Source organism: Eulemur rufifrons, chromosome 29 (genome assembly GCF_041146395.1).
Source record: "Eulemur rufifrons isolate Redbay chromosome 29, OSU_ERuf_1, whole genome shotgun sequence".
NCBI lineage: Eukaryota > Metazoa > Chordata > Mammalia > Primates > Lemuridae > Eulemur > Eulemur rufifrons.
The window spans coordinates 16,219,232-16,246,534 of record NC_091011.1 but is presented as its reverse complement, the minus strand read 5'-3'; the positions used below and the strand labels follow the sequence as shown (position 1 = coordinate 16,246,534).

The window sequence follows — 27,303 nt, the reverse complement described above, 5'->3', positions numbered from 1 at the left end:
CTAGCTCCCTGCTTTGGCTAAGTACCAAAGTTTAAAACACACAGCTTTTCTAAACACCACCAACAGCTTTACTATCTCCATCAAGACAGAACATAAAGCATGTAGGAAGAAAGAGGGAATCTCCCAAATATACTAGTGCTTTAAATTCAGTGGTTATTTTCTGAACAAGTTATAATCCTACAATCTCCTTCACCTGAAGGGAATTTAACATATTAACCGTCACACTGGGAAAAGAAAAATTTTTTCCTTGGGGCCATGGCATTTTATTATAAAAATAGAATAAAAACTTCAAAAACAAAGTGATCCCTTCTAATTCAATGAAAAATTTGTTATTTTTTATTGTTTACTGTGTATAAGTTATATGCAATTAAATTGTCAAGATTAATTGTAACAGTAAGAACATCAACAAGTTAAATTTTCAGGAACTGCAGGGTTTTGCCCAGGGGGCCACCCATCACACAACATGTATGCTATAGCATGGCAACATGAGTTGTCTACACACCACATGGCTCCCAAGGTAAAAAGACATGTGAGTTACACACACTTCACCAGGCCCCAGGCTCAAAACCAGTGTGAGTTAAATACAACTCACATGGCAGTTAATGTGTTAAATACAGATCAAATGCCACCACCACAGAAAACCTCTGTACACAATGATTCCTAGAGCCTACTTGATTGGCCACTTGCTTCCAAGCAATATTTAAGTAAACAAAATTCCAATGCAATACAGATCTGGACAAGCCCTTGAAGTTAGTTAATTCTGTGAAAACTACATAGACAGACCAATGCTTTGAAATTTAAAAAACACTGTAGCAACGTAAGGTAACAATCAATTTAGCAACCAAGAAATCCAAGCCAAAATGTTCTGTGAACAAAAGAAGCCAAATACTAGAGGTGCCATTTAGGAGCAGTTTCCTTTATTGTTAAAAAACAAACAAACAAACAAAAAAAAACAACTAGAGACCGACAGATATAGATCTATGTATCTACCTACCCACCTATGCCGGTTCAGTAACCAAGCTAGCATGTGAGGTAGGCTTCTATTTAAACTAGCAATCTGCAATCTCTCATATGCAAACACATAATTGCAAATATGATTTCAGAAATGATCGAGACACTTTCTAAACAATTTTACCATTAAAAAAAGTCCACTATATGGGTCCCACAGACTTAGTAGAGCTGGTCATTAATGCCAAACATCTTGAGTCTATTTTTCAGTTTGTAGCTGTCTAAGGATACATTTCCTGGGCCTTAGCTCAAGGTCAGAACCCCTCAGCAGCAGGGTAGAGAAAACACAAAAGTCATCCACTGGGTGATTAAACTTGAATTAATGTTCTGTGTGATGAACAAATATCTCTATCTAACTTTAACTACACATAATGTCAATCACAGATGACTGGTGAGAGATCCTTGCATGTCGAGTATATAAAAAAATAAATGAAAAACTGCTAAGTCTGGAATAACATAAAAAGTTACCTGAACACACAGATTTATTTATTTGAACAAGCCCTTCACTCAATTCAAAATAAAGAAAAAGGGGGAAAAAATAAAGATCAAGAGACTATCTGTAGAAGAAACCAAGCCAAAGGAACCCAACTTCAAGCACTGTAATCCACTCTCTATCACCTGTAATAAAAACCGAAGTTCACCAGATACACTGGTCAATCACGGATAGCTTCCATGGAAGTGGCAGAACTGATGACTTTTGGACAGACTTACATCCATGTGATAACATATATTCATCCTCTCTTTAGACACTTCAGTGTCTATTCTAAAGTCTCATTTAGACTCCTATAGAATGCCTCCTTGGGAACAAGAATAATTACCGCAGATTTAGCCAAAATTGGAGAAAAGGCTGCAGGCTATTCAGTAAGCAGCAATAATTTGTGCTCAAACTGACAATAAATATCAAGTGGACAGTCTTCATTGTCCTGGCATCTATGGTAATATTAAAAGCTGCCCTGAGCAAAGAATACAATCAGATAAATCACAAAGGAAGATACAGAACTAGCTAATAAATAAAAATGTTCAAAATCACTAATAATTCAAAGATGTTGCAAAACAGAAAAGTGGAATATTTTTCTTCATATACCAGATTGGCAAAGATGGTGTGGTGAAATAGGTACTCACAGCTGGTGTAAACTGGTATAAGTTTTCTGGAATGTAATTTTACCTGGCAGTGTATATCAAATGCCTAAAAAAAATCATAATCTTTGACTCAGTAATTCCAATCCTAGGAATCAATGCTAGGAAAATATTCAGAGGAGTAGACAAAAGTTCATTCCCATAGATTTCAAGCTTTGTTGCAGCATGATTTATGACAACCGAACAATGGATACAACCTGAAGGTTCTGTAACAGGAGAATGGCTAAGAAAATTAAATAGATTCACAGGATGGAATACTATGCAACTTATTAAACAACACTGAGCTAAGAATAATTTCAATAATAGGGAATTTCATGTGATGCGCAATGTTAAGTTAAAACAAGGTCTAAAATAGTTGAGACTAATACATTCTTTTACTGCTTTTCGTTATTATAAAAGTGATGCATGTTTACTACAATAGAAGCAAAAGTAAAAGCCAATCAAGGCCAAAGAGAATACTCATAATCCTGCCCAGACACAAATACTGTTAATAATTTGATGTATAGCCTATAGCCTTCCATGAATATACCTACATACATAATTGTGTTTCCACAAAGAAGATGCCATCAAACCATACATACATTTTGGAAAAGTGCCTCAACAGAAGCAATCTATCAAATGGGAATTTTATTTGTTCCAACTGAGAAAGAGAAAAGCTGTTATCCAGAAACTGGCCTTACATTCACAGCTGGGCCTTGATGTTCTCCTGGCGAATATGAATAATTTCACAAAATATCAACATCAGTCAAGGCCACTCCAGGACCACAAAGGATCAGGACAAAAACAAGACCATTCCATAATCATGTAGGAATGCAAACAAGACCACTCCATAATCATGTAGAAATGCAAACAAGACAAACATTTTCCAAGTCACAGAAATGACCAAACACCTCCCACCCTGGCTGCTTCTTTACCAATTACTTTAGCCTTTCCTTCTTTTAGGTAAGATTTGTTAAAATAACCAGTTTTAGAATTACCCTTGCTTCCTGATGCCATTCAATCTAGAGCAAAACCCTGCTGCCTTAAATCTTCCCCAAATCACCTTGCACACCCCCAAATCCTACAACACCTTCTTTCTAACATCCTCATCCTAAATACCCCATGGCGGTGGCTCCTGGTGATCTTTGGCTGCAGAGCACTGACACAGTTAATTCACTCTTGTTAGACATTTAAATAACATCAAATTTTCAGTGTTACAAAAAGGAATATTGGCTAGAATTGAATTAGAAAATTCAAAGAAAAATACAAACAAGGGGAGGGAGTCAAAGGATTTCAAAATTGCCCCATGGCAATAAATACATACATACATATAAAAACACACATTTTTTCCCTCTAAAAAGATGTGGAACACTCATTTTCCTACCAAGTCATCATTCTGATTCATGGTCTTATTAACTACATTCCAGCAACACCATCCCACCTGTACATTTTTGGAAATCTACCACCATTTTTTTCAATCAAGATGCTATGTATACACAGAACCTAACATGGATCCTGAAGCAAAGTTGTGTTCAAGAAGCAGATTCAAGGCAAATACTCCTGTGAAATGACTGTGATTTAGTTTGTACTGGTAACACCAACAATGACTACAATCATGACCCTTTGCTTTACATAGCCTTATTTTAAAGAAAGAGAGAAAGAATAAGAGAGAGAGAAAGAGAACCTCCCAGCCAACTGGTGTTAAATCCCACAGGAAAACATGATGAGCATCTCTGAACTGGGCAATAATGCTTGCACAGTCATTAACTGCTCAAGATACTTAAGAACAAGCACAGAGCTATTGATATACAAAGGAAGACACTATCAGCAAAGAGCAAAGGATAGTTTGATTGCTCCAGAAAGAGAGATGGTAGGCTTAACATTAGAGTTCAGGGGGATGCTGCAATCAGTATGGAAACATTACATATGTAAAAGTTAGTTGACCTTATTAAAGAAAAAAATTCTTCTACTCTTAATGGGTACTTGATGGATATGAAACAAGGGGACTCACAGAAGAAAATAAAGTTGCTATGGACCCATCTCTCACTGCCCCTTGTGGATACCATTCAAAGACTTTGGAAGTCCTATATTGATATCAAAAAAGCAACTGATATTTGAGACAAATCAAAAATTTTGAAAGCAATAAAGAACTCCTATTTTTCAGAATTAAAATGATTTCTATTTTTAGCCTCAGCCAGCCTAGCATATCCAGAAAAACTCACCAAAATATACTTAACAATCGAGCTATTTTACAACTTCGCTTTTCATACCTAAAAAAAAATGTTTGTGGAAGTTACATTCGTGTTTTACTTCCTATTAATTGATGGTTTTAAATCAATTTTGGTATATTCACAGCATGAAATTAATTTCTAGGAATGGAACCACAACTGTGTGTTCTCACCACATAGCTAGAAGAAATAAAGGTATTTATTTACAATGGTTTAAGATGCAACCATTAGGACATAAGTTTGGTGGTTGCTTGTGGTTTAATTCTGAATTGACTGGGAAACCTTAAAGCACATATTTTTAATTCTTAAAAATGCTCAGGAGATTCACTTGAAAACTACAATGGTAAATAATGTGTGAGAAAAGCTGGCATGTAGAAGGCTGTCTATGATCAACTTGCAGAAATACTATCCTGGAGATCTAAACATTGGACAGTAAACAGTGAGGAAATAGCTAATGTTGAATCCTTCTAACCTCTAAACCTCAGCTCCAATATGACCAGATGAAAAGCAAACACACAAGAAAGAGGCTCTAATTTTCATGTTTAGTGATCACAGTGGTTAAGGCTTATTGGATTATCTAGATTCTAAAAAGATTTGCAGCTGAGTTGGGCAGGAAGGAAATGGAGAGTTGTTGGTTAAAGGGTACAGACTTCAGTTTTAAAATGAATAAGTTCTGGGGATCTAATGTACAGTATGGTAATTACAGTTAATAATACTAAACGTTTGAAATTTGCTTCTTCTAGCAATAGACTTTAAGTGTTCTCATCACAAAAAAATGGTAACTGTAAGGTAATGGATGTATTAACTTGATTGTAGCAATCATTTCACAATGTATACATATATAAAATCATCACATTGTACCTCTTCAACACAGTCAATTTTTGTTTGTCAATTATACCTCAATAAAGCTAGAAAAAATAAAAATAATCTTGATAATTTTTAAAAAAGATTTGCATTTTTTAAAAAAGCTACTCTACTGAATCCATCTTCAAAAAGCATTCAAAATGCAATTTGTTGTTTGCAGATCACTGCTGGAAGCCTACAGAAGCTAGTTGATGCTACCACCTCTGTCCCTCAGGTAAAATTTGCCATTTCAAATTTTCCTCATTTCATTCATGCAGGTCCTTTCTTCGTTTGCTGACTGACATTTTCCAGCTTACAAAGCAACCTGTCTTTGCAGCCAGGTCCCCTCATTCTATCCCACCATAACGCCAAACAGCTGACTAACTGATTTCTAAAAATGAACTCTACTGCAAACAGCATCGTGCCAATTTAATAATTTGTCAAAGCAGTAAAAACCAGCTGTTATGAAGTGTGTTTCAGAGTTCAAATGTAAACGTCCCATGAAGCTAAAGTTTATTTGCCGACAGACAAAGCTGGACAATTAAAAAAAATCCAGACAAGATCCACTTGGCAGATATATTTCTAAAATAGAAACCTCATTTGCTATGCTCATGTATTAGAATTCTTGCTACGCAAGAAAGTTACACTTTAAAAAAATCCATTGGTTTGCATGTTTGAAAGCTCTCTCCAATGGCACTTTCAAGAGATGTGCTTTTTCTTTCCTTTTTTCAACATGGAAACAAAACAGAATTTAGAATAAGCTTTTTATGCTCATGTGTCAAGCAGTGGAGTCCATAAATCCAGCTATGGCATTCAACTACTAAGAAGTTGCCTTGAAAACCAAAAATAAAAGTTTATGCCAAACAGACTATAGCTGTCTATTCCTAGTCCCAGGTGGATAAGGAGCTATCTATCTCTAAAGACCTAAGAAGCTAGAACCTTAAAGAGGGAATACCAACAAATGTGTCAAACTACAGTTCCAGGTTTTTTTCTGCTCCATTGCTATGTTTTGCAGCACTATTTTGAAATGTATGTTCCAAATACTTGAACTTTTTTTTACAAGAATAAAAAATTTTAATTACAATAAACAACTAAAATATTAGACTGCTCTCAAATATTCTTATGAAATCATGAATATCTCATTGCAGGATCTCCATTTTCTTATTTAGCTCCTCTAGTCCCTGTGCTGTTTTAACCTCTTGTTTACAGAAGTTGGTATATAATTTCAATGATTTATTTAGCTGTCAATCTAGAGATCAGTGTTCTTAAGGGTTAAGAATGCCTTTATTCCATATTACACCTTCATATGGCTAGTCTTTGCTCCAATTTTTTAAAAGATTAAATTATTTCTTAAAGGCAGAAGGTCAACCTTTCCGTTATCTGATATTTGTCTTTACTCTTTTCCTCCTATATGATCTGCCATCTGCTCTAAAACAGAGAGGTCTTGATATCTATGACATACGATTATTGCAAGGTTATCACCATTTGCCAAATATTGGGCTCTTCAGACTTGTTCTGTTTAGCTAGTTTAAAATTGCAGTTGAAATGATTAGAGTAGCTATTGGGCCAACATAGTCTTTGTTTTTCTCATTTTTCAAAGATATAAATTCCCATAACTCAGTTATAAAAAGAACAGCTCCTTCTAAAAATTTGCTAACACTTTTTTCAAAATGAAAGTAATCATTTCACAATAGTCTCCCTTTTTTTTAATGTCACCTTCTAAAAGTTTTTTAGTTTTTAAAATCGAAGATATATTTATGAGTGAAATTAGAAAAACACTTCCTGAAATATCAACTGAATAAATCTATTTCAAAACAAACAAAACACACTAATATCAAAACCATGCAGCATAAGTAATCCTTAAAAAGTGCATATCGTACACATACAGAAGAAAGACATTCTCTGGCGATTGGTGCATACCACATACCAAGCTGGTGTACATTTTGAAAATCTCTATTTTACTATATACAAAGAGGTCATTATAGGTCACCAAATGCATGCTAATTTTTACTACTCACTAAATACATATTACATAATAAATTTTAATGGATCCAAAGAAATCAGTCAATAGTTTGTACAAGTTCTTAAATAGAGGACAGATTTACATGTTTCTAAAGCCTCTAACATAAGTAGGAGAAATTTATAATGACTTTTTAAAGAGAAAGAGCCGAAAGTCAAAATGTTTTAAGAATACAGATGGCCCCAGACTTACGATCATTCAACTTATAATTTTTCAACTTTATGATGGTACCCATACAACTATTCTGTTTTTCACTTTCAGTACAGTATTCAATAAATTACATTAGCCTTCACTTGACATGGATGACCTGCCTTGCCACGTGGAAGCCCTGCTGCTGCCCCACAGAAATGCTTTGATTACACATAGTCCTTCATCAGATGAGACTGGTGTCCAGGCCACTGGCTCCTCATCTCACTCAGGCTTACGCCAAAGATGTAAAATTTGGTGCAGATGCCTGAGCCTTAATGCTTCAAGGTGTAGACCTTTTAGCAGATGCTGCAGCCATTACAATGGGGCCAAAGGGAAGATCAGTCGTTATTGAACAGAGTTGGGAAAGTCTCAAAGAGTATTTTTCTTCAATATTTTCTTCTTTCTTAGCTCATTGGGATTACTCAGAAAGACTGCAGTCAATCAGAATGTGGTGCTTCTGTTTAAGGGGAAGGAGCCCAGTGGTACTTAAAGAGAGTCCTGGATCCATCGTGGTGTAACCTTATGATTTATATCAGTATCTATCATCTATATCTGTATCTTTATTCTTGGGACCACTGAACTGGTTAGTTCTATTGTTCAAAGTATGAAAGATGGTATGACTGTTGCAAAGTCAACTGACATAAAGGATGGATATAAAATTATTGGAGCCAAACTTGTTCAAGATGTTACCAATAGCACAAATGAAGAGGCTGGGGATGGTACGACCACTATTACTGTATTGGCAAGGAAGGCTTTGAGAAGATTAGCAAAGGTGCTAATCCAGTCAAAATCAGGAAGGGTGTGATGTTAGCTATTGATGCTACAATTGCTGAACTTAAGAAACAGTCTAAACCTGTGCTAACCTCCCCTTCGCCCACAAAGAAATTGTTCAGGTTGCTACGATTTCTGCAAATGGGGACAAAGAAATTGGCAACATCATTTCTGATGCAATGAAAAACACTGGAAGGAAAAGTGTCATTACAGTAAAAGGATGGCAAAACACTGAATGATGAATTGGAAATTACTGAAGGCATCAAATTTGATCAACGCTATATTTTTTCATACTTTATTAACACATCAAAAGGTCAGAAATGTGAATTCCAGGATGTCTTATGTTCTATTGAGTGAAAATAAAATTTCTAGTGGCCAGTCCATTATACCTGCTCTTGAAATTGCCAATACTCACCTTAAGCCCTTGGTCATACTTGCTGAAGATGTTGATGGAAAAACTAATTATACACATTTTGAATAGGCTAAAAGTTGGTCTTCAGGTTGTAACAGTCAAAGCTCCAGGCTTTGGTGATAATAGAAGAGCCAGCTTAAAGACATGGCTATTGCTACTGGTGGTGCAGTGTTCGGAGAAGAGGGATTGACCCTAACTCTTGAATACATTCAGCCTCATGACTTAGAAAAAGTTGGAGAGGTCATTGTGGCCAAAGATGATGCCATGCTCTTGAAAGAAAAGGTGACAAGGCTCAAACTGAAAAACATATTCAAGAAATCATCAAGCAGTCAGATAGTATGACTAGTGCATATGAAAAGAGAAAACTGAATGAATATCTGGCAAAACTTTCTGATGGAGTAGCTGTGCTGAAGGTTGTTAGGATAAGTGATGTCCAAGTGAATGAAAAGAAAGAGTTACAGATGCCCTTACTGCTATAAGAGCTACTGTTAAAGGCGGCATTGTTCTGCCAGAGTGGGGCAGTTGTGCCCTATATGGGTGCACTCCAGCCTTGGACTCATTAACTCCAGCTAATGAAGATAAAAAAAGTTGGTATAGAAATTATTAAACGAACATTCAAAATTCCTGCAATGACCACTGCTAAGAATGCAGGTATTGAAGGATTTTTGTTAGTTGAGAAAATTATGTAAAGTTTCTCAGAAGTTGGCTATGAGGCTGTGCTTGGAGTGGAAAAAGGAATCCTGGATCTAATAAAGGTTGAAGAACTGCTTTACTGGATGTTGCTGGGTTGGCCTCTCTGTTAACCACAGCAGAAGTTGAAGTCATCGAGATTCCTAAAGAAGAGAAGGACGCTGGAACAGGTGCAATGTGTGGCACGAGAGGTAGTATTGGAGATGGCATAGTGTAATTATTAGAATAGAGCTTTACCATTAGTATTAATGAACTAGGATAGGAAGCTCAAGGCTGTGTTCCTCATCAATAACTTCAGAGAAGTCAGTTGAAGAAAACGACTAAAGAAAAGGCTGACTGATGTTTAAGGAAATCACTATAACTGTCAGGTACTGGTTTCAGCTGACAATATATAAGTTTACTGTTGTCATTGTCCATTCCTACAAATAATTTATTTTGAATTTTTGAATAAAAAAATTTGGACATTCCTGATACTGGGTGAAAGAATCATGTAGCAACATACTGCTTTCAACTTAAATCACTGAGACATTTTTACTAATATTCTGTTAACGTCAAGTTTTTGGTGCTTGAATCTCACCAGATGAGAAGTTAAGAAGCAGCCTTTCTGTGGAGAGTAAGAATAATTGTATATATACAAAGTAGAGAAATATCCAATTATGTGACCACCTTTGTGTAATAATTTGTTTAAAGTTAAAAATAATACATTAGATATTCAACAACAATTTATTATAAAATAGGATTTGTTTTAGATGATTTTCCCCAACTGCAGCTAGTGTGTTTTGACCACGTTTAAGGTAGGATAGTCTAAGCTATGATGTTCAGTACGTTAGGTGTATTAAATAAATTTTTGACTTACAATATTTTCAACTTATGACGGGTTTATTAGGACAGAACACAATCATAAGCTGAGGAACACCTGTAGTTAATTTGTTTGTCATCCCATAAGTAATTACAGAAAAATCAGTGGCTCTGAAGCCTAAAATGGGTACTGGCACAAGGATAAATAGATCAAGAGAATTGAGAGTCCAGAATACATTCTAATGTTGATGCTTAACTGATTTTTGACAAAGGTGCCAAGACAATGGAGAAAGAATAGTTTTTTCTACACATGGTGCTAGGACAACCGGATATCCACATGCAAAAGAATAAATCTGGACCTCCTAGCTTACACCACACATAAAAATGAACTCAAAGTATATCCTAATTTAAGAGTAAAAACTATAAAACACAGGCATTAATCTTCATGACCTTGGATTAGGCAGTGATCTCTTAGACACAGTACACCAACAGCACAAGCATCAAAAAAAAAAAAAAAAAAAAAAAGATAAACAGGACTTCATCAAAGTTAGAAACTTTTGTGCTTCAAAGGACACCATTGATAAAATGAAAAGATAATTCATAGGCTGAAAAAATATTTGCAAATCATATATCTGATAAGGAACATGTATCTAGAATATTAAATGTTTGTACCTCTATAATAAATAATTTACATAAAAATGGGTAAAGAATTTGAATAGACATTTCTCCAAAGAAGATACTATAGCCTTGTAATATAGTTTGAAGTCTGGTAATCTGATGCCTCCAGAGTTGTTCTTTTTGCTTAAGACTGCTTTGGCTATTCAAGCTTTCTTCTGGTTCCAAATGAAGCACAGAATTATTTTTTTTAGATCTGTGAAATATGACATAGGCATTTTGATGGGAATTGCAGTGAATTTGTAATTCACTTTGGATAGTACGGACATTTTAACAATGTTGATTTTACTGATCCATGAGCATGATATGTTTTTCCATTTGTTTGTGTCACCTGCAATTTCTTTCCCCAGTGTTTCGTAGTTCTCTTCGTAAAGATCTTTCACCCCCTTGGTTAAGTATATTTCTAGGTATTTTATTTCCTTTGTAGCTATTGTGAATGGTACTGAGTCTTTGATTTGACTCTTAGCTTGACTGTTATTGGTGTATAGGAATGCTACTTATTTATGTACATTGATTTTGTAACCTGAGACTTTGCTGAATTTATTTATCAATTCCAAGAGACTCTTCGTGGACTCCTTGGGATTCTCTAGATACAAGATCATATCATCATCAAAAAGCAATAGTTTGACCTCCCCTTTCCTGATTTGGATATGCTTTATTTCTTTCTCTTGCTTGATTGCTCTGGCTAGGACTTCCAGCACTATGTTGAATAGAAGTGGTGACAGTGGGCACCCTTGTCTTGTTCCAGTTTTTAGACGGAATGTTTTCAACTTTTTCCCATTAAGTCTGATGTTGACTGTGGGTTGTCTTTTATAATCTTGAGATAGGTTCCTTCTATATGTAGTTTGTTGAGGTTTTTTATTATGAAAGGGTGGTGAAGTTTGTTGAATGCTTTTTCTATATCTATTGAGATGATCATATGGCCTTTGTTATTGCTTCTGTTTATGTGGTAAATCACATTTATTGATTTATATATGTTGAACCATCCTTGCATCCCTGGGATGAAGCCTGCTTGGTAATGGTGGATTTTTGTTTTGTTTTGTTTTTTTTCTGATGTGCTGTTCAGTTCGGTTTGCTAGCATTTTATTGAGGATTTTTGCATCTATATTTATAAGGGATAATGGCCTGTAGTTTTCTTTTCTTTTCTTTTCTTTCTTTCTTTTTGGGGGGGGAGGGGTTGTGTCCTTTCCTGGCTTTGATATCAAGGTGATATTGCCTTCATAGAATGAGTTGGGGAAGATTCCCTCCTCCTCAATGATAAGGAATTTCTGCAGTATGGGTACCAGCTCTTTTTGTAGATCTGGTAAAATTCAGCTGTGAATCTGTATGGTCTGGGGCTTTTTGTTGTTGTTGTTGTTGTTGGAAGATTTTTTTATTACTGCTTCAATCCTGTTGCTAGTTATTGATCTGCTCAGGAGCTCTGTTTCTTCTTGACTGAGTCTGTGGAGGGTATGTGTTTCCAAGAATTTGTCCATTTCCTCTATGTTTTTGAGTTTATGTGCACAGAGATCTTCATAGTATACACAGTGGTACTTTGTATTACTGTGGTACCGTTGTAGTATCTCCTTTTTCATTTCTGATTGAGCTTATTTGGGTCCTTTCTCTTCTATTCCTAGTTAATCTAGCAAGAGGTCATCAATTTTGTTTATTTTTTCAAAGAACTAACTTTCTGTTACATTGATCCTTTGTATTTTGTTTTGTTTTGTTTTCTATTTTGTTTAGATCTGCTCTGATCTTACTTATTTCTTTTCTTTTGCTGGCTTTGGGTTTAGTTTGTTCTTCCTTTTCTCGTTCCTTGAGATGTGTCATTAGTTGTTAATTTGTGACCTTTCTGTCTTTTTGATGTAGGCATTTAAGGCTATGAATTTTCCCCTTAGGACTGCTTTTGCTAAATCTTATAGATTTTGGTAACTTCTGTCCCCTTTGTCATTCAGTTCAAAGAATTTGTTTATTTCCATCTTAATTTCATCATTGACCCAATAATTGTTCAGCAGCAGGTTATTTAATTTCCGTGACTTTGTATACAATTGAGGGTTTCCCTTGGAATTGATTCCCAGTTTTATTTCACTGCAGTCTGAGAAGATATACAGTATGATTTCTACGTTTTTCGAATTTGTTGAGATATGTTCCGTGGCCTAAGATATAATCAAACTTGGAGAATGTTTCATGGGTTAATGAGAAGAATGTATATTCAGTAGGTTTTGGGTAAAATATTTTGTAGATGTCTGTTAGGCTCATTTGTTCTAGAGTCCCATTTAAGTCCAGTGTTTATTTTCTGCTTGGATGAGTTGTCCAGTTCTGTCAGTGGAGTATCAAAATCCCTGAAAATCTCAATACTGCTGTTTAACTCTTTGCTTAGATCTAGTAGCTTTTGGTTTATGAATCTGGGTGCTCCTGTTTTAGGGGTATAAATATTTAGGATTGTTACGTCTTTTTGTTGATTTGTTTTCTTTACCATTATCTTTGTCTTTCTTTACTGTTGTTATTTTAAAGTCTATTTTATCTCATATGAGAATGACCATACCTGCTTTCTTTTGGTTTCCATTTCCATGAAATATTTTTTCCATCCTTTCATCTTAAGTATTTATGAGTCCTTATGAGTTAGATGTGTTTCCTAAAAACAGCAGAAACTTTGGTTGTATTTTTTCATCAATTCAGCCAGCCTGTGTCTCAGGTAGGGCATTCAGACCACTCATGTTGATTGTTAGAATTGATATGTGGGATGTTGTTCTGTTCATCCTGTTGTGTAATACTTACTGCTTTGTTTTACCTCTTGTGCTATTGTTTTATATGAATTCTGACTTTAAGCTTTTGGGTAGTTTTACACTGGTGGGTGTCTATTGTGCTGATCCATCTATAATGAGGTTCTGAGTATTTCCTGCAGGGCAGGTCTGTTCTTAACAAATTCCCTTAGTGTTTGCTAGTCTCAAAAAGTCTTTATTTCTGCCTCATATATGAAACTTAGTTTTGTAGGATACAAATTCTAGGCTGTCAGCTGTTCAGTTTAAGAAGACTGAAGGTGGGGACCCAATCCCTTCTGGTTTGTAAGGTGTTGGTTGAGGAGTCTGTAGTTAGCCGGATGGGTTTTCCTTTGTAAGTTATTTGATGTTTTCACTTCACGGCTTGCAGGAGGTTCCTCCTTTGTGTTGACTGTGGCCAGTCTGATGACTATGTGTCTTGGTGATTGTTTCTTTGCAATGAATCTCCCAGGTGTTTGTTGAGCTTCTCTTACTTGGATGTCTAAATCTCTAGCAAGACCAGGGAAGTTTTCCTCAACTATTCCCTCAAATAAGTTTTCCAGCCCTGTGAGTTTTCTTCGCCCTAAGGGATGCCTATGATTCTTATATTTGGCCATTTTACATAATGCCTTACTTCTTGTAGGCTTTGTTCATTCCTCTCAATTCTCTGTTCTTTAATTTTGACTGAGTTAATTAGAAAGAGTTGTCTTTGGCCAGGCGCGGCAGCTCACGCCTGTAATCCTAGCACTCTGGGAGGCCGAGGTGGAAGGATTGCTCGAGGTCAGGAGTTTGAGATCAGCCTGAGCAAAAGTGAAACCCCATCTCTACTAAAAATAGAAACAAATGATTTGGACAGCTAAAAATATATATATTAAAAAAAAAAATTAGCCAGGCATGGTGGCACATGCCTATAGTCCCAGCCACTCAGGAGGCTGAGGCAGAAGGATTGCTTAAACCCAGCAGTTTGAGATTGCTGTGAGCTAGGCTGACGCCACGGCACTCTAGCCCAGGCAACAGAGAGAGACTCTGTCTCAAAAAAAAAAAAAAAAAGAGTTGTCTTCAAGCTCTGAGATTCTTCTGCCTAGTCTAGTCTATTCTTAAAACCTTCCACTATGTTTCGTATTTCCTTAAATGAATTTTTCATTTCCAGTTCTATTTGTTTTTTTTTTAAATATGTCAATCTCTTTAGTGAATTTTTCATTCATTTCCTGATTGTTTTTCTGGTTTCTTTGAGATGGTTTTCTATTTTCTCTTGGATTTCATTGAGCTTCCTTACAATCCATATTTGGAGTTCTTTATCTGTCATTTCAATATTTTCATTTTAGTTGGTATCTACTGCTAGATAGCTGGTGTTCTCTTTTGGGGGTGTCCTTTCACTCTGATTTTTAATACTTCTGGAGTTCTTTCACTGACTCCTCATCTGGGGCAGCTGTCACTTCTTACTTTTGCACTTTCTTTTGCTTAAATGGGGCTCTTTTTTTTTCCCCTTTCCCACACACTCATAAGGGAGTGTCTGTAGCCTATGTTGGGTAAGAACCTTTGGCTTTGCTTGTGGGTACTTTGATGAGGGTCTAGGTTCTGGATAGATGCCTTGGTTATTGATATCCTTAGTGTGGTGGTTTTCTCAGTTGCTAAGCTATGTGTATGGGCAGATTCCCTGTGTCTCTTTGATGAGGGAGTATGGAGGTCTTTGAGGTCCTTTCTCTTTCCCCAACGCTGTGGTCTACCTAACATTGTGAAATGTATTGGCATCCCCAGGTTAATCTCTGAGACAGTAGGTGATGCTTGTGGGTAAGAATCAACCACACCCTATATGATTGAGTCAATAAATGATGCAAAGGGATATGCAAATTTACCTCCCTGTCAGTAGGTAGTACTTGCTGTAAGGAACAAGTTACAGTGTTGTTTTGGGACTGGTGACTAGCTCTAGCCCCACAGGAGAAGCACTTGAATGTCCCAGGTGGTGGGTGGGGTCCTGGAACTTCCATGTGAGTCCTTATTTTCCACCACAGCAGAGTTGGGTGGGGGAATGAGGCTTGACAGGGCTGGGTTGGGTGAGCTTGCCCTCAGGCTCCACAAAAGCTGGTAAGGTAGCTGTTTCAGTAGGGGTCAAAGGTCCACTCCCAGGCTGCTGAGGAAAGCCAGCATGGAGGGACTGAGGTGGCCCCACCTACTCAGAAAGTCTGCTTGTGGAGGCAGGGGCTGTGTAAGATCCACAATCTGAATGTTTGGAGAGGGTTTCACTCTTCTCCTCCCTCCCACCCCACTCTGCAGTCTCTGTCTGGCATCTGCTGACAGGCAGGAGCTCAAACTAGCTGAGCTCCCCAGAAATGATGCTGCAGGCTGAGGGCTTTCCTGTCCAGGATCCTGCCCGAGGCTGAGAACCCGGTGTTCCTTTGCAGGGAGGGGTACTCCGCAAGTGCGCTACAGCTGGGACCCACACTGAGCTCTCTTATCAGTTCTGCCCACGCAGGCTCCCTCATCTCTCAACACGAATTCACAAATCTCCCCTTTGTGCCCCTGAGCAACAGGATCAAGTCCTAGGGGTACAGGATCTGACCTATGGGCCTGTCCCCAGGCCCCCAAAAATCAATCCCTGACCACGCCGGGAAGAAGAGTGCTGGTCCCAAATTGCTTATGGGGTGCTAAAGCAGGTTTGATGTTCCTCCACTTTGGGATGTGCCCTGATCTGATGGAGCAGCCAGGCAGGCAGCACTGGGGAGGGCTAGTGAGAAGGGAGCTCACAGTCCAAGCACCCCTTAGTCCTCTGCAGGTCTTTAAGAGGAAAGGTTTGGGCCCCATTCTCCATGGAAGCCCTATCAGAGGGGAAGCAGCAACTCCTGAGAGCCTCAGCTGAAGTCTCTCTCTTGGCAGCCATGGGTAGGGGAGAGGCAGGGAAGGAAAAGAGTCTGGAGGAAAGCTAACACTCTGACTGTCTCTGTCCCTCTCTGCAGAAGGCAGCCCATCTGCAATGTCCAGGCTCTGGGGTAATGCATGCCCCCAAGACCCACTGGCCCCCTATGGCTCCCACAGTCTGGGCCGCAGTTGGGAAACGTTTGTGTAGGAATGAGCATCATGAAAACTGAGGGGCTGAAGCCCCATGGCGAAGACAAAGGTGCATGGTACGTAGAGAAGTAATATGGCGCCAATTGTCTCGGCTCAAGTCTGTGGTGACAGGAAGCACCCCAAGGGGGTTAGCAGCCTGGTGATTTGTCCTCAAGAAGTTCCCAGTTCACTGGGAGCAGCACGGCAGTAGCTTTTGGACTTGCCAACCAGTATTTTGATTGCACCCTCCTGACAGACCTTCAGCTAAAACACTGTTAAATTTTCAAACTATGAGATAAAAAATATTTGTTGTTTTAAGCCATTAACAACAACAAAAAAGCAGTGACCCATTCTTTACCCCACTGAGTTTTAAATAAAAACACATGGGTTCAAATCACAGCTAAGTGAATTTATGCTACATTGCACACAAAATTTCCTAGCCAGAAAAGTGTTTAGTAAAGAAATATGAATAGAATTTTAAAGCTATTCTTTCCTGAGGCTGACAAAATCAAGTAAAGTAGTTATTTTTTCAGGAGTGGGTGAGCTGAGGGTCTAAGCTAGGGAATGTGAGAGTAAGTCTGTAATTCCCATTATTTAGTCGTGTGGACATTTTTACACAAAGGAAATGAGACTAGAGCCTATGGGTAACAGTGGGCTGTGAGGTGGGAGAAGGTGGGGCTTTCTAGCAGCAATTGGAACTGGTCCAATCTTGGCTTCATGCCATGAAATAAAGCAACCATTGCAAGTGAGGTAATGACCAGATGCTCTCCTCCTTTCATTCTATGAACTATGAGACCAAGAGAAAACGACAGATAACTATCATAAAACATTTGAAGCCATTCGGTAGCTGGGCCTCAAAGTAGCCACTCCATCTCTCTATACTTCTTTAGAAATAACCACAGACTACCTCCTTTCCACTAGCTCTAAAATGAATGTAAAATAATATTCAATGGTCCAGTATGGTAATAGTAGTTTAAAAAATACCTCTGGCTAATAAAAATAGAAAAAAATTGACTTGACTTATTCTACAAGCAGAAAGATTCTTTGATTTGTGAATATACTATATCTATAAACAGAAATTGTACAGAAAGTTTTCACTCTCTTATTTTATAAATAGCACTGAGATAAAATTGCTCTAAAAGTTTATCAAGGCATTTTCTACAAGTGGGGAAATCACTAGTTTAATCATTCTTTTGTTATTTTTAAATGCTGCCTCTTTTTTTGTGGAAGGGACAATATTTCAAAGCTCTAGATGGTAGTTTGAGTAACATCTCTTTTTCTCACCCTAGATCTACTTCAAACGAATGTAGTAAGAAACACTGAGGCCACAACTCCCCCAAGAGATGATGGTCTTATAATTTCATTACATTTGTCTTTCTCAAATTTCTCCTAACAAATAGTCAGACATAAAAATATTAAGGATAAATTGTAGAGAAAACACAACAACCCTCAAAGGCTACATGTCAAGGAACAGCCACGGAGCACTTACCTTCTTCCCTCCGGTCACAAACTGCTTGCAACTGGATCTCACAAAATGTGGGTGTACAGCAATGATCTACAAGAGAAGAAGGACCCAATGATGGTTTAGGAGTCATGGTTAAAGCACAGAATGGAAACCCTTTATACGTTACAAGTAGCATGATCTAAAAATTATCCTGATATCTTGGTAGGAAGTAATGTACTAAGGTAATATTCTGCAACAAATGATGACATCTAAGTTTTGCTCTTATGTAAAAAGATTTCATCTCTGAAGCCAGGTCAAAGCTGAAAGACTAGAATAAATCAGTTCTACTTTCTGGCTGAGTGAGGACCCCTCTGAGTGGAGAGCCCCTCTTCTAGAGGCCACAAAAGAAGTTAATCAAGGCACCAAGATGTCTCCACTGTAACTGAATACAATTCATAGAAGAAATCCAGAGAAAGAACCCAACTAATTCCTTGTCCAAGATGCCTCCCAGTGATGGATGGCACTAAGTGGCAATGCAGCCTCCCAGATATTTAGCACAGTTATACCAAGACCCCATCAGTGGGAGAGACAACAGAGCTGTAGGACACAAGATCTACGGAGCAAACTGTTCAGGACTTTCCCTTCTGCTCACAACCTAAGTTCCAGTCCCACAGCTCTCGTCGGTTTCCCACTCAGCCAAAGTCCTCCCAGCTCCTTGTTACTGAGGTTTCTCCTAGGGCTCCACTACCCCTTTTTCCTGTTTAACTAATGAGTTTTCCAGTGGCTTTATGATTATATAACATCATTAACATGGTGGGGGGAGGTGACAGCAAAGGCAATAGTGACATGCTAGTGGCTCCACTCAGTACAACTCCGTCTTCAGGGCTCATCTGCTGTGGCTGTAAGCCTGCTTGTACTCTGCCTCTTTCTCTTTTTATCCCCAAACCACCCATGAAATCACCAACATAACAAATTATTTTTTTCTAACTTAACAAAGAGAATATTTCCAGGCACACACACACAAACATCCCATACAATTATACTTTTATAAACCTTCAATTAAATACATTTTATATTCTAATTAATTACTTAATACATTTCCCTCTTCCAATGGAATAGATTAAGATTCCTCTTCCTACAGTACTGTCATTTTTAGGGCTTAGCACATGACCCCTCATTCCTCTACTCATTCCCACCTCCCAGGTTAGCCCTTCTTCCCTTCTGCATTTTCTTAACCCATCCTAAACACAATATGGAAGCATTTACACATTCTGTTGTTTCACATTCTTAACATCACTCACAAGAGTCCTTTCAGCTCTCTTGTAATGCATAACTCTAGATAAGTGACTTATTTCACATGTCTCCTCTGCTCCCTAATCATACTACCTCACCCCTTTCTCTCCTTCAGTTGTAAGAAATAAAGCCATCAGAGTCACTGCCCTCATCTGCTTCTCCTTTACCACCCAACTTCCCAATAGTAGGGCTCAGCCTCATCACTTTCGTGCCTGTCTCACAGGCAGTGGGTATAGGACTCTTTTCCAAGATTATCCTCCCTAGTTAATGTGTTGATCTTATTGCTTAGTGCTGCTCTATTCAGTATTCCCTTTCTTTATTTTCCTCTCTACTGATTTTCACCATCAACCAAAACATGATCTGTAGAAATCTTCCCTGGACATTGCTCCTTTCTATCAGATACCTCTCATTTATTACCAAATGTCTTGAAAGAAAAGTCTTCACTGGTTGTTTCTACTTCCTTGCCTCCAATTTACCTCTTGGTATATGGTGAGCCTCCTGCTCTTGAAACTGTCCTTACCAAGGTCACCAGCATCTTCAAAATTACCAAATAAAATGCCCTTGTTTCAGGCCTCCCCCAATTTAATCTCCACACTGCCTTTGGCACTGCTGCCCACTCCCTCTTGGAAACCCTCTCTCCCTTGTCTTCACTGACACCACTCTTCTGGATTTCCCCCAGTCCCTCCCACTGCTTCTTCTTAGACTCCTTCACTGTTTTTATCTTCTACAGCCTGAGTCTTTAAATTAGAGTATTCCAGAACATCACCACTATCAGTCATCGTCTCTTCTTACTCTGTAGTCTTAAACTAGATAATATCTTTAAAAATGGCTTCAACTTATACAACTGTGGTTGTCAACTTTGTGTTTAAGGGCCAGTCTCCATCCCGAGGTCCACACTCATGTTTCTAAAACCCCCGTAACATCCATACCTGATATACTATGGTTACCTAAACTCAAGACCAAACTAGCCTTGTCCTTACTGAAACCATCCCTTACTACAATTGGTGGCATTCCCACACACTGTCCCCAAAACGATAACCTGGACTGACCCTCAGCTCTCGCACCTTTCATTACTCTCATCCAAGCCATCACTAATGTAAGTCGGTCTATCTAGTAAAGGCTGTCCAGATAAATTTCTTTCACTATCACTCTTTTTACTGAGATCCTGTCCCTGCCAAGAGTATTGCATTAGCCTTCTAAATTGTTTCTTGTCCCAATCACTCTCCATTCTGGTAAATTCAGTTTTCTAAAAGACACATCAGATCCTATCTCTCCTTTACCTATTGGCCAATAAATATTTGAATTAACAGGCGAAAAAAATAAATGACCACTTCTTTTAACAACTAAAAGAGACACTTTGCCAAAATTGCTATCTAAAACTGGTCCTACTGCCTCTTACCTATCCGCCTTTCAATCTATACTGTATACAGTTACCATATTAATTTTCCTAAATCTTAGCTCAGTTTATGTCACTTCTGTGTACTTAAACATTCAATAATTTCTCCTTATCTACCAGATGTAGCACAAATTCCTTAGCCTGAATATAAAACCAGCCCCAATCTTGCCAAATCAGTAGTTTATGCACCATGTAAACTAGACTATTTGCCACTTCCTGAACATAATTTGAACTTCCTATCCTTTCCTGTCTATTATGTTGTCCTTCCACATGGAAAGCCAGCTCCTCCATCAGCCCCTGTCCACATATTAAAACTAAGACAAACATCACTCCATCAATGAAGCCATCATTAACAAGGACAGTTTCTAGGTTTGGACTCCTTTAAAATTGTTTCTACCTTTTTGAATCTTCTGTGTGTGTGTGTGTGTGTGTGTCTGATTTCACCCACTATAACAAAAGCCCCTGGGGACACACTGGAGACCTGAGTCACAAAATATACATCCCGTCTTCCTTCATAGCAGCCAAATAGCATCTAGTACATCACAAGTGTTCAATAGATACTGACAAAATTAATACATGACTGGTAGCGCTCAAATTATTGTGATCCTTATTGCCTCAGTCAAGAAAACCCACAGAAAAATTAAAACTTGCTGAATACTTACTTTAATGGGACAGTCAAAAGTCTCATGAAATTCTTCTCCAGAATACAGTCCAAATACTTGCACCTAAAAAGTAAATGGATTATGTCAGCTCACTGTGACAGGAACAGAGAATGCTGCTGAGTCAGTGAGAACACATACTATCAATAAGAAAAAAAGGAAAACATTTAATAATTCTAAAACCCTATGATCTCTATTAAATATCCAAATGAAAACAATCCCATCAGGGTGAGAGTACTTTGCTGCAATTAAGCTTTTATAAGCCTCCCATGGATAGAGTTCACGTACCACAAATTTGTTTTATTAATGCATGCCAACTTTTAAAAACAAAATAGATATGAAATGTTAATAATACTCTTTTACAAACTTTCCACAGACTATCCTTAACAGAACTATTTTTTTGTCCCTTAAAGGAAAGGGGAGCTTCTTTTTTGAGTCACTCATTCTTACATAATGTATATTTTATATGTATTATATATATTTTATATATATTTTACATATACATAAAAAAACAATCAACCAGGTAGATCAATGTGGTAGGAGATTAGGTGAACTGCACTTCATTTACAACCTTATGCTGAATCTACTGAGAGTCTATAAGTGAAATATTGAAGTTCCTACTTATCAGTGCCTCCCTTCAAGTTCATATATGCTACTTTATTCCTACTTAATATTTTTTCTGACTGCTTTACTTAACAACAAAAACAAAACTGAAATATAATATACATATTATAAAGGACATAAATCCTAAGTTTATAGCTTGAAAAACAAAACTGAAATATAATATACATATTATAAAGGACATAAATCCTAAGTTTATAGCTTGAAAAACTTTGGTGACATGAATATAACCCTACAACCACTATCCTGATCAAGAAATAGAACCCAAATTGCTTCTTCATGTCCCTTCCCAGGAAATAACACCTCCAAACTAAACACTATCCTGAAATGTATTGCCAAGGGTAAGTTGTTCTAGTGTTTGAATGCTATAAAAATGGAATCATATACTATTTCACTGGTTTATTTCATTCAACATTTCCCAACTTTTCATTGTTTTCCTTATCCACACTGCTGCATACAGAAGTAGTTGGTCCTTTGTTGTTGCTCTATGGTATTTCAATGTATGAATATATCACAATGCATGTATCCACCTTCCACTGATGGAACAACATTGGGTTATTTCCAGATTGGAGCCATTATGAAGAATACTGAAACGAACACACTTTACAAATCTTTTGGTGCACTTATATACATATTTATAAAGGGTATATAACTAGGAATGAAACTGCTAAGTCAAAGATTATACATATACTCAAATTTAATAGAGAGCCAAACCGTTTCACAAAGCGGTTTTAATTTACACCCTCATCAGCAGAGCCTATGAATTCCATGAACTCTCAAAGACTTGCAGTTAACTAATAGTATTAGGGCAAATGGGAACCATTTCCCAACACTTGAAAAGTGTTCACTTGTTCTGGTCTTCAGGATAGTGGTGTCATTTTTTCCTTAAATTCTGTAAAAATTCACCAGTGAAGCCATCTGGGTCTAATGGCTTTACTACAGTCTGAAGTTTGTGTCTCCGCAAATTCATATGCTGAAATCTAGTCCTCAAGGTAATGATATTGAGAGGTGGGGTCTTTAGGAGGTGATGAACTAATGAAGGTGGAGCCCTCACAAATGGGATTAGTGCTCTTATAAAAGAGCCCAGGGTAATTAGCTAGCCCTTTTGCTCTTCTGCCTTCTGCCATGTGAGGACACAGCACAGCATTCATTCCTTCCACGTGACGATACACTGACAAGGCACCATCTTGGAAGTAGGGAGAGCAGCCCTCACCAGACACTGAATGCTGGTGCCTTCATATTGGACTTCCCAGTCTCCAGAACTGTGAGAAATGAATTTCTGTTGTTTATAAATTACTCAGTATAAGTTATTTTATTATAGCAGCACAAATGAATTAAGGTCACCTTCTTCGTGAGAAGGTTCTTAATTATAAATTCAATTTTTAAAATAGATATAGGAATATTCAAATTTTCGATCTCTTCTTGTTTTTAATCTTGGCAAGTTGTTAATGGTTCATTCTTTCAAGTCACAAGCAGGAAACTCATTCATTCATGTTATGGTATCATTTTTGGAGACAGATTCATGCATTAAAAGGAAAAATATTTAGGATACTCATATTGTGAATACTGTTTTTATACACTTGTGCCAAGTATGTTATCTGGGTTCCACAAACAGCAAATGATACAATGTAAAATAGAGGGAACTTGATTTTCCCTGAGGTTCTCTTTTCAAATGTACTCTTGACACAACAAATACCTGTATGTCCCATGACCACCTTGCTTCATACGGTTCAGAGAATATAATGTCAATACTTTTATTTATTTATTTTATTTCAAAATATTAAGGGGTACAAACGTTTTTGTTACATGGCTATCTTGTATAATGCTTAAATCAGGGCTTTTGGTGTGTCTGTCACCAGAATAGTGTTGTTATATTCAACAGCTAAGTTTTTACATGGCATTACCTCACCAAACTTCCCCCTTCTTGGTTTCCAAAGTCCTTTATATATCTTTGTGCCTGTTGTGTACCAACCATATAGTTCCCACTTACTAGTAAGAACATATGGTGTTTGGTTTTCCATTCATGAGATACTTCACTTAAAATAATGGTCTCTAGTTCAATCCAAGTTGCTGTGAACAACATTATTTCATTCCTTTTTATGACTGAGTAGTATTCCATGGTATATATATCACATTTTCTTTATCCCCTCGTGAATTTATGGGCATTTAGGCTGGTTCCACATCTTTGCAACTGTAAGTTGTACAGCAATAAACATGTGAGTGCAGTTGTCTTTTTGATAAAATGACTTCTCTTCCTTTGGGTAGATACCCAGCAGTGGGATTGCTGGATCGAATAGTAGGTCTGCATTTATTTTGTTGAGTAATGTTCATAATGTTTTCCATAGAGGCTGGACTAATTTGCAGTCCCACCAACAGTGTATAAGCATTCCTATCTCTCTGCATCAATGCCAGCATCTATTGTTTTTTGACTTTTGAATAATGACCACTATGATAGGGGTAAGGTGGTATCTAATTGTAGTTTCAATTTGTATTTCCCTGATTATTACCAATGTTGAACATTTTTTCATATGTTTGTAGGCCATTTCTCAATCTTCTTTTGAAAAACTTCTGTTTATGTCTTCTGCCCAGTTTTTGATAGGGTTGTTTTCTTCTTGCTGATTTGTTCAAGTATCTTATAGACTCTGGATATTAGTCCTTTGTTGGATGCATAGTTTGTGAATATTTTCTCCTAATCTGTAGGTTGTCTATTCACTCTGTTGATTATTTTCATTGCTGTACAGAAGCTTTTGAATTTAATTAAGTTCCATTTATTTATTTTTGTTGCTGCTGTATTTGCCTTTGTGCTCTTAGTCATAAATTGTTTGCCCAGACCAATGCTATAAGAGTTCTTCCTACGTTTTCTTCTAGAAATTTTACAGTTTCATGCCTCACATTTAAGTCTTTTATCCATCTTGTATTAATTTTTGTGAGTCGTAAGAGAGAGGGATTCTGTTTCATTCTTCTGTATGTGGCTATCCAATTTTCACATCACCATTTATTGAATAGAGTTTTCTTTCCCCAGTGTATGTTGTTGTCTGCTTTGTCAAATAACAGTTGGTCATAGCTATATGGTTTTATTTCTGGGTTTTCTATTCTATTCCATTGGTCCATGTCTCTACTTTTATCCCAGTACCATGCTGTTTTGGTTATTATAGCCTTTTAGTATAATTTGAAGTTATACAATGCGATCCCTACAGATTTATTTTTTTGCTTAGGATTGTTGTGGCTAGTAGGGCTCTTTTTTTGTTTCAAATAAAGCTTTGGATTATTTTTTTTTTTAAGTCTAAGAAATAAGACATTGGTATTCTGATGGGAACTGCAATGAATTTATAAATCACTTTGGGCAGTACAGACATTTTTAATGTTCATTCTGCCAATCTATGAGCAAGAGATGTTTTTCCACTTTTGTGTGTCACCTGTGATTTCTTTAATCAGTATTTTAAAGTTCTCCAGGTAGAACATCTTTCACCTCTTTGCTTAAGTATATTCCTAGGTATTTCATTTTCTTCATAGCTATTATAAATAGTTTTAAGTCCTTGAATTGACTCTCAGCTTGACTATTATTAGTATATAGAAATGCTACTGATTTGTGTACATTGATTTTGTAACCTGAGACTTTGCTGAATTTATCAATTTTAGAAGTCTCTAGTGGAGTCTTCAGGGTTTTCTACATACAGGATCATATCATCAGCAAATAGGCATAGTTTGACCTCCTCTTCCCCAATTTGGATGCTCTTTACTTCTTTCTCTTGCCTGATTATTCTGGCTAGGACAGCCAATACTATGTTGAATAGAAGTGGTGACAGTGGACACCCTTGCCTTTTTATGATTCCTAGGGGGAATGTTTTCAATCTTCCCCATTTAGTATGATATTGGCTACGAGTTTGTTGTATATGGCTTTTATAATTTTGAGGTATATGTTCCCTCCATGCCTAGTTTGTTGAAGTTTTTTGGTACTGAATTTTATCAAATGTTTTTTCTGCATCTATTGAGGTAATCCTATGGTCTTTGTTTTTGTTTCTGTTTATGTGGTGAATCAAGTTTATTGATCTGTGTATGTTGAACCATCCTTCCATCCCTGGGATGAAACCCATTTCATCATGATGAATTATCTTTTTGATGTGGTGTTCAATGTGGTTTGCTAGTATTTTGCTGAGGAATTTGCACCTATGTTCATAAGGGATATTGGTATGTGGCTTTCTTTTTCTGTTGTTTCCTTTTCTGGCTTTGGTATCAGAGTGATACTGACTTCATAAATGAGTTAGGGAGGATTCTCTCCTTCTTGATATTATGGAATATTTTCTGAAGCGTAGGTAACAGTTCTTCTTTGCAGGTCTGGTAGAATTCAGATGTGAATCCATCTGGCCTAGGACTTTTTTTGTCCAGAGATTTTTTTATTACTAATTCAATCACAACTCTTGTTATTGGTCTGTTTGGGATTTCTGTTTCTTCCTGATTCAAGCTTCGGAGGTTGTATATATCCAGGAATTTATACATTTCCTCTAGGTTTTCTGATTTGTTTGCATCAAGATTTTTATAGTATTCACAGACAATATTTTGTATTTCTGCAATATTAGTTACAATGTCTCCTTTTTCATTTCTGATTGAGCTTATCTGAGTCTTTTCCCTTCTATTTCTGGTTAATCTGCTAGTGGTCTATCAATTTTGCTTATCTTTTCAAATAACCAACTTCTCTGCTGAGAAGTCTTCTGTTAGCCTGACAGGTTTTCCTTGCGAGGTTAGTTGTTGCTTTCATCTTGCAGCATGTAGAACTTTCTCCTTCATTTTGACTTTGCGACATTGATGATTATGTGTCTTGGAGATGTCCTGTTTGCTATAAATCTTTCTGACATTCAATGACCATGTTGTATCTGAATATCTGAATCTCTGGCAATACTAGGGAAGTTCTCAATAATTCCCTCGAGTAGGTTTTCCATGCTCTTTGTTTTTTCTTCCTCTGGAATACCTATAATTGATGTTAGCTAGTTTCACATAGTCCCATATTTCTCTGAGTGATTGTTCATTCTTCTTTATGCTTTTCCTGTGTCTTTGACTGACTGTGTTAGTTCTAAAGTCTTGTCTTCAAGCTCTGAGATTCTTTATTCTGCTTGGTTTAGCCTGCTGTTGAAGCTTTCTGATGTATTTTATATTTAATAATTCCCTAAATGATACTTTCACTTCTTATATCTTTTCTTATGTTGTCTCCTTATTGAGTTTTTCATATTTTTCATTCATGTCCTGAAATACTGTTTTGGTTTCTTTGTTTTGGTTTTCAACTTTGTCTTCAATTCCACTTATCTTGTTTGCCATCCATATTCTGAATTCCATTTCTGACATTTTGACAATTTCCTTTTGGT

The 27,303-nt window shown here is 37.1% G+C and overlaps 1 protein-coding gene and 1 pseudogene across 1 annotated transcript in view; one reads left to right on the top strand and one right to left on the bottom strand.

Moving 5' to 3' along the window:
• The window catches only part of VPS41 (VPS41 subunit of HOPS complex), a 192,916-nt gene that overhangs the window by 85,952 nt on the left and 79,661 nt on the right, over positions 1–27,303 (bottom strand). Inside the window, exons 6-7 of the mRNA XM_069462590.1 lie at positions 21,329–21,391; positions 18,023–18,088 (exon numbers count right to left, since the gene is read on the bottom strand). Of these exons, the coding sequence (XP_069318691.1) occupies positions 18,023–18,088; positions 21,329–21,391 (129 nt within the window). The remainder of the gene's footprint in view (positions 1–18,022; positions 18,089–21,328; positions 21,392–27,303) is intronic.
• LOC138377470 (60 kDa heat shock protein, mitochondrial pseudogene) lies at positions 7,593–9,494 on the top strand (annotated as a pseudogene).